Source organism: Helianthus annuus, chromosome 8 (assembly GCF_002127325.2).
Source record: "Helianthus annuus cultivar XRQ/B chromosome 8, HanXRQr2.0-SUNRISE, whole genome shotgun sequence".
Lineage (NCBI taxonomy): Eukaryota > Viridiplantae > Streptophyta > Magnoliopsida > Asterales > Asteraceae > Helianthus > Helianthus annuus.
In genome coordinates, this window is record NC_035440.2 from 51,073,265 (window position 1) to 51,081,619 (window position 8,355).

Consider the following 8,355-nt stretch of genomic DNA (forward strand, 5'->3'; position numbering starts at 1 on the left):
TGTATCATCTTCTTCGTTTTATCTTATGTATACATTAAACTAAAGGTATTATTTCATTTATTGAAATTTTATTTTAGTTTTATTGAATATTATTGAATATATTTTGTTATATTTAGGTGAAGGTCGAATTTTACAAGTTTTTTTAGACATCTCATTCAATCATCAAGCAAAGGTATGAAATTTTAACTTTATGTGGTTATTTGTTATGTGTATGTATATTTGTGTGAATACCTTCGGTGGGTCGTAAGTCGTGTTGCACGTTAGGTCAAACGACTCGTCTATAGAGCAACAGGAGCCTACACCGATACCAAATAATGTTGCCATGAAACCAAACACTAGAGCTACATGTGAAATAAAAGGAAAAATCATCTCATCACATGCAGTTATCTTAAAATAGAATGCAAAATAATCAGGTTTGGGAAAGATAAACAAAGGCAAGACATGAAAAACTAAAAATCTTTCCATTTAGATACTGCTAGGCGTAAGTCACGTCACACACACATACATATATAGGCACAACACTAACTATATTGGACCATTTACTAAGTAATTAAGTTTTAACATGGCCGATGGCCGATGTTGTTAATAAAGAACCACGCAGCTAATGTGAATACCATGACTAGAAATTTTGAACCATTAGAGATTGGTCGACAAGCATCTGGTGTTTTTGCATCACCGATGTATCCTGGCCAACATGTACAGTTGTAGCTCCCTGTTGTATTAATGCAACGCCCAAAACAAAGGAGGTTGCTTTTATCGTCACTCTTTGACGTCTAGGAAAGAAAAATGTTCAAAAATTAAAACAAACTTTTTTACAAGTCAACTAAATAGAATAATGCATGTGTGCATTATATATATAGCAAACGAATATACAATGCTTGTTGTAGGTAGACTAGCTAATATATCTCATAACAATCAAACTATAAAAAAAGAACTTTAAGCAATTCAAGTATTCAACCTGCTTCATACCAGCATCGCGTTACTCGTATAGGTGAACTGCAATGAAAGAAACTGGCCAAACTAAGCCATAGCTAGAATAGTAGAAGCCCAAATTCTAACAGCGAAAAAATGAACCAATAAACCCTAAAACATAAGGAAATTAAGATTATACGGAAAGGCAACCAAGTAGACATCAATCAAGTAACAACATATCAAAATGTAGCTGCAAAAAATCCATTGAACATTAAAAAGATCCATAATATAAGAATAGAAAGCAAAAAAAAAAAAAAAAAAGACACACCTTCGCAGCGACGCCAAGTTCATACATAAACACAAATCGAATAACGCATAGCCAAAATTAGACCTGGCAAACGGGTTGGGTCGGGTCGGGTCATGGGTCAAAACGGGTTCGGGTCAAAACGGGTTAATTAAAAAACGTGTTGTTTTGGTTCGGGCGTTCGGGTCAAAACGGGTTCGGGTCAAAACGGGTTCGGGTCGGAACGGGTTTGGGTTAGAACGGGTTTCGGGTCGGGTCGGGATGGTTAAAATAATGTTTTTTTTTTAAGCGACTATCCATGTTTAAAGGTATTTCTCCTGAGAGCTTGTTATTATGCATATTTAATGACTCTAAAGAAGATAAATTTGCCAAAGACGTTGGAAATTCACCAGTGAGATTATTGTTCTGTAAGTCCAAAATATTTTTCACCCTGATTACCATACACCTGAAACATAACGATTCACCTGTTGTAGTATTTGAATCCCAACACCAACAATCAATGCTTGTTTAATACCAGCTTGGAAAGATCAGCCCAACTCCTCACATCTTTAGTAGACGGTTGCGGCTTGATCAGACCCGACTGAATCGGGTTCTGACCCATCGTATTATCTAAACAAAGAACTGATCTACTAACAAGAGCCGAGGCCCGAACCCCGTCACCGTCGTCTGCAACCGGGAGTGAAGCAATGGACCCGCGTCTGGATTCTGCACCACCCTCCTGGTGCAAGTAAATCCGCTGCAACCCGCCCGCTTTCTTCCCGTCTTCGGTCTTCGTATACGCCAACTGCCACCCACCACCAATCCCTATCACACTATTCGACTCGCTAGGCTGAACTGTGTTTAACATACTCCTAGAAACCGGAGCAATCATGTCTTTATCTACACTAGTTGAATTAAGCGATAGCAACGGGGTTTTTACATTATCATTAGTTTCGTCCACGGATAAGTTCCCATTTTCGTGATTACTCTCTACATCCCAGTTATCGGGTTTATGCTGATCGCCATGAAACATGCTTCCGAAATTTGGGAAGATCATGCTTCCGGTTTCGTTCTGTTTCTCGTGAACACTTCCGAATAGAGTCACTATTGGATCCATCATTTGTGCATAGATGGAACATACTGAAGTGAATCTACAAAACAAGGGTTTACAAAGTTTTTGGTGATATACCAAAGAGTAACTAGCTACAGATATACCAAACAGACACCACAGAACAAAACAGAGGTTTTCAGGTTTCAAAATACAATGTCAGTGTAACAAAGTTTTTGTTTCTTGACAGTAATTGTTGACAAGAAGTACTCACAAGTGACAAGGGATATATAAGACGGAAAATCACCTGGTCATACCAATTAATACTTCATCTCTTCATCTCTTCTGGCATATAAAAAAACAGTTCTGAAATAGAAAACTAATCAGATCAACTAAATCCAAAACATTCACATAAATTATGATACTTATGATACACATATTAATACTTCATCCCTTCTGGCATATAAAAAAAACAGTTCTGAAATCTATGAACCTAAGAATAACAATTTGGCAACTTGTTATCGAACTAGAGTTTGAACTTTATAAGTTACCTCAAAAGAGAAAGTGCATATTTCCTCCGATGGTGGCTGATAAATAACTATGTGTGTGATTCAATTAGGGTTAGGGGAGGTGTTGATGATAATTTTTGAAAACCGAATTGAAGAACGAGGGAAACTTAGTTAATATCGGAGGGAAAGTGAAAATTTTAGGAAAATTATTGGAGGTAAGACCATGGGTATGGAGGGGCGGGGGTTTGCGGCATGGGTTGACACGTGGAGTTCGAGCCCCCTTGCTGGTGAGTGACGTGTCCGTAGGGTATGGCGAGGCGGGGCGTGGCTAGCCCGGTGTGGCTTGGTCAGTTGTATTAAAATAAGAAAAATATAAAATTAAAACATGGCCCGCTATGCCCTAGCCAACAAGCAAATAAGAGTCGGTCACATAGGATCGCTAGCATGCCCCACGCCCGGCCTTAAAATCCCGCCCAAGGGGCCACGCCCAAACCCAAGCCCACCCGGGGTGGTGACTTGGGCGTTTCTCTCCAACTCACGTGCCAACCCACGCCCCATACCCCATAGTCTAAATATGGTTAGGATCCCCTTCTTACATACACACTTATTTTTTTTTAAACTAGTAGGAAACCCACCGTGCGAGAAGTAAATAATGTTCAAAAAATGGAAAGGCGACAAAACTTACATAACAAAAAACATGTAATAAAAAATAAAACATAGCATAGTAATTTCATAATAGAATGTATGATACACGAAAGTGCATTCCTTAGTCGAACTCTCGCTCCCTTGTTTTAGCTTTGTAAATTCTTGTTAAAACTTTGGTGGTAGAACTTCTTTAACTAAGGGTATCAAAAAGTTCTTCTTTAATATATTATATATTTTCAGATGGATCGTGATTATTGGATGTATAAAATTTCGCGTGTATCCGAAATTTATACAGTGGGTGTTCGAAGTTTTATTAAGGCTGCCGAAGCAAATCGCGTAAAGAGAGGAAGCCGTTCGATTTGTTGTCCTTGTGCCAAATGTGAGAACCTTAGATATTATAACTGCAATGAAATAGAGTTCCATTTGTTCGAATATGGTTTTATGCCTCAATACCATTGTTGGTCAAGGCATGGAGAGTCACTAGTTGATTTTAGCACCTCCTCGACCACTTTAGACATTAATGATAGTACATACAACAACGACTCATTATACGTTGATGACCATTCAAATGACCCTAGTGACAATTTAAATGATATGTTAAATGACATGGAGACTAATATGGGTGATGCCGAAAAAGAAAATCTACAACAACTATTTGAAGATGAAGAAAAAACATTATATACCGGTTCTAAATTTACGAAACTTGATGCTGTGTTGAAGTTGTTGAACTTGAAGTCGAAAAACGGATGGAGCGATAAAAGTTTCACAAATTTATTAGTGCTTTTGCATGACATGCTTCCGGAAGACAATGAATTACCAGTTTCGACATACCAAGCAAAAAAGTTGACATGTCCGATGGGATTGGAAGTTGAAAGAATACATGCATGTCCAAATAATTGTATATTGTATAGAAAGCAGTATGCAAATGAACATAAATGTGTTAAGTGTGGTGCATCCAGGTATAAACGACTAAAAGATTCGGACGACGCTGATGATGATGTGAAAAAAAATGGACCACCAGCTAAAATGTTGTGGTATCTCCCCATTATACCGAGGTTGAAAAGGTTATTTTCAAACGAAAAAGAAGCAAAATTATTACGTTGGCATTCAGATGAACGTGTAATTGACCAAAAACTAAGACATGTGGCGGATTCACCTCAGTGGAGAACCATTGATAACAAGTATCCTGAATTCGGGAAGGAGACGAGAAACATACGGTTTGGGCTTAGTTCAGACGGGATGAATCCTTTCGGGAACATGAGCAGTCGTCGTAGTACGTGGCCGGTTCTTTTATGCATCTACAATCTTCCACCGTGGTTATGCATGAAACGGAAATACATTATGATGTCGTTGTTGATTCAAGGTCCTAGACAGCCAGGTAATGATATTGATGTGTATTTGTCTCCTTTAATTGATGACTTAAAAACTCTTTGGGATTCGGGTGTAGAAGTATATGATGCCTATAAGAAAGAACACTTTCAATTGCATGCCATGATTTTCTGTACAATAAATGATTTTCCAGCATACGGAAACTTGTCAGGATATAGTACCAAGGGTAAGAAAGCTTGTCCTGTTTGTGAAGATGAAACAAGCTCAACATGGTTAAAAAATTGCAATAAAACTGTATACATGGGGCATCGAAGATTCCTTCCGAAGGGTCATAGTTTTAGGAAGAAAAGAGAGGAGTTTAACGGAGAGATCGAGACCGGAACGATGAGAACACGGTTCGATGCATTTTCACGAGTTGAAAATCTAAATACTGTGTTGGGAAAAAGATCTCGTGATAAGAGTGGAATCAACTGGAAAAGAAAATCAATCTTTTGGGATTTACCTTATTGGAGAGATTTAAATGTTAGGCATTGTCTAGATGTTATGCACATAGAAAAAAATGTATGTGATAGCTTGATAGGCTTATTATTAAATATTCCGGGTAAAACTAAAGACGGGATTAATGTCCGAAAAGACATGGTACTTTTGAATATACGTAAAGATCTTGCCCCAGAACAAAGGGGCGACCGTATTTATCTGCCACCTGCTTGTTATAACACAACAAAAGAAGAAAAAAGGCAGTTCTGTCAATGTTTGCATGATATTAAGGTTCCATCAACTTATTCTTCAAACATTAAAAGATTGGTGTCGATGAAAGATTGTAAATTGCTTGGAATGAAGTCTCATGATTGTCATGTTTTGATGACACATATGATTCCTATCGCGATTCGTGGATTGTTACCGGATAACGTCCGACATACGATCACAAAACTTTGTTTGTTTTTTAACAACATTCACTCAAAGGTTATTGACAAAGAAGACTTGGATAAATGGCAAAAAGATATTTATGTTACCCTTTGTGAACTAGAGATGTACTTCCCACCATCATTTTTTGATGTAATGGTTCACCTGATATCTCATATCGTACAAGAGATTAAAGCTTGTGGTCCGGTATTCCTACGGTACATGTACCCTTTTGAAAGATACATGGGTTACCTAAAAGGTTTTGTAAAAAACCGTAATCGACCAGAGGGCAGTATTATTGAAGGGTATACTTCTGAAGAGGCGGTTGAGTTCTGTCAAGGTAATGTTATCAATAATATATTACAATAAATAATATTTTATATATATATATATATATATATATATTAGTGTTAATTTACAATATAATAATTTGTTTTTTTCATAGGCTATATGGAGGGTGTCGACAGTGTTGGTGTTCCAGTAACTCGTCATTTGGGCCGGCTTCTGGGTCAGGCAGTAATTGGTATCAAAACAACCATGCCACAACGAAAAGACGTGCAAGATGCACATTTAGTGGTCCTAAAACACATGACATGCCTTGCTCCATATGTTAATGAACACATGGAGATGTTACGGTTGACACACCCGGGCAAGGATGATTTATGGTACATAAACACTCAAAACAAAGAGTTATCGAAGTGGATGGAAATGAAGGTAACCAAAACAGATGTTGATGATACTGTGAAAAGGCTTGGGCAGGGTCCAGACTGTAGAGTTATAACTTCCCAGGGGTACGACATTAACGGTTATACTTTTTACACCAGTGATCAAGATAAAAAAAGTGTTGTGCAAAACAGTGGAGTTACTATAACAGCATCAACGACCGAGTTCAGCAGAGGGCGCCACGATACAATGATGAATATCGCCAAAAATTCTTATTATGGTGTTATACAGGAAATTTGGGAATTGGACTATCATGATTTCACTATTCCTTTGTTCAAATGTAAGTGGGTGAACAACAGTACAGGTGTTCAAGTTGACAAATATGGTTTTACACTTGTCGACCTTACCACTGATGGCTATAAATCTGAGCCATTTGTTTTGGCAAAGCATGTCACACAAGTTTTCTTTGTCAATGACCCAAGCAAACCAAGATACCACATTGTCTTGCAAGGTAAACGCCGTATTCTTGGTATTGATAATGTCATTAACGAGGATGAATATGACCACTTTGATGATCTACCACCATTTTCGGTCGGTATTGAACCAAGTAATTACGACAACATTAAGCACACCAAATACCTACGTGATGACACCGATGGGATTTACGTTGATTAAGGTATGATATACTTAATACATCAATACACCTTATTCTTGTTTTTTAATATAATAATAATCATTTTATTAATATATCTTATTCTTATTTTATGCAGGATAAACGGAAATGATGAAGTAAAAAGACGTGTTTGATTATTTGTGCTAACTAAGGAGACATTTTCGATTGTTTGTGTTATTTCATTTAAAACTTTTACATTGGATAGGCCAATGTTTAACTTATTGATACACTTTTTCACTTTATTTTTTTAATCGTACATTTTCAAAATTTTGTGTAACAGGGAGGTGATTTATACACCACTAAATATGATTGTACATGTTTAGTGATGAAAATATAATATTACCTGAAGTTAGTTTTAAAAGACCTTTTGTTTGTTTTGTGTAATACTTGGTGTAAATAAATGAATCATGTAGTATTAGTTATAAATGTTATTTGAAAAACAAATTTAACCTTTCAAGTCGATGAGAGAAAAAACTTTCAGCAAAGAGAAGTCTTCCCTCCTTTCCACCAAGGATAATTATATTTTTTTAAAACTGTAAGCCTAAACCTCCTTCCCCAAAATTCTCCCCCCAAAACTCAAACCCCTACAATCTAACCCCACGTTCCACCACTTCCCACATTCAATCTTTCAATTTGCCATTTGCCACACTCCATTGCAGCCCTAATTCTCCAAAAAATTCACCCCTCAAACGCCCCTCTCCAGCCAACTGTTCTGGCGCCCCCCAAACTCCACAGCGCCATCTCTCCAGCCAACTGCTCCGACGCCTCAATCCCTCAGACGCCGGCCTTCGTCACCCCTCAAACGACATCTCCAGTTCCGAAACCACATCTAAGAGGTGATGAAAACCCTTAACCTTCTGTTTTATAAATTTCATTATTTATATGTTTGGGTCTTACATTTGATGACTTGATGTGGTTGAGGGTATAAACATAAATATATAGTTTGTGGTCCAGATTCTTGTTTGTATTGCACGTGTAGTTTATTCGAAATATGATTGTTAGTGTATTACACGTGTAGTTTATTCGAAATATATATATATATATATATATATATATATATATTCGAGCAAAAGTACTTCAGATGAAAACAATTACTTCAGAACCTAGATGAAAACAATTACTTCAGAACCTGGACCCATGGAGCACTTTGTTCCTCTTCTTGGAACGCTATAATGTTTTGTTTTCGAGCCGAGCCAGCTCGTTTTTTAATCAAGCTGAGCTCGACTCGACGACTCGACCATAGAATATTTTTCAAGTAAAGTCAAGGTAGCAAGACAACACATCGAGTAGGTTGGGTAACAAAAACTTATTGGTATGGGCCTGATGTGTGTAAAATGCAACATATAAAACACATCAATTAAGGCATAAAACTAACCCTTTTTAAGTACTA

The 8,355-nt window shown here is 37.3% G+C and overlaps 3 protein-coding genes across 5 annotated transcripts; 2 read left to right on the forward strand and 1 right to left on the reverse strand.

Annotated features, from left to right (window-relative positions):
* Window positions 1–442: 442 nt before the first annotated feature.
* On the reverse strand, window positions 443–2,994 carry LOC110872861 (monosaccharide-sensing protein 1). 3 transcript variants are annotated; one of them, XR_002554734.2, is made up of 5 exons: window positions 2,795–2,994; window positions 2,551–2,609; window positions 1,681–2,346; window positions 959–996; window positions 443–773 (listed from the first exon to the last, which is right to left on the reverse strand). XR_002554734.2 is itself a non-coding variant. In XM_022121752.2 (4 exons), the coding sequence occupies exons 2-3, from the start codon at window positions 2,556–2,558 to the stop codon at window positions 1,713–1,715; spliced, it is 642 nt and encodes a 213-aa protein (XP_021977444.1). In that variant the 5' UTR covers window positions 2,559–2,609; window positions 2,795–2,994; the 3' UTR covers window positions 443–996; window positions 1,681–1,712. The 3 variants fall into 3 exon arrangements, 1 of the variants encoding a protein (XP_021977444.1); XR_002554736.2 differs by lacking the exon at window positions 1,681–2,346 and having other exon boundaries at window positions 959–1,083; XM_022121752.2 differs by having other exon boundaries at window positions 443–996.
* A 1,009-nt stretch (window positions 2,995–4,003) lies between these two features.
* On the forward strand, window positions 4,004–6,113 carry LOC110870002. The gene is made up of 2 exons (XM_035975989.1): window positions 4,004–5,974; window positions 6,075–6,113. Exons 1-2 carry the CDS (start codon window positions 4,004–4,006, stop codon window positions 6,111–6,113), a joined length of 2,010 nt encoding a protein of 669 aa, XP_035831882.1.
* An 18-nt stretch (window positions 6,114–6,131) lies between these two features.
* On the forward strand, window positions 6,132–7,216 carry LOC118481119. Its single transcript, XM_035976266.1, has 2 exons — window positions 6,132–6,968; window positions 7,063–7,216. The coding sequence occupies exon 1, from the start codon at window positions 6,167–6,169 to the stop codon at window positions 6,965–6,967; it is 801 nt and encodes a 266-aa protein (XP_035832159.1). The 5' UTR covers window positions 6,132–6,166; the 3' UTR covers window position 6,968; window positions 7,063–7,216.
* The last annotated feature ends 1,139 nt before the right edge of the window (window positions 7,217–8,355 follow it).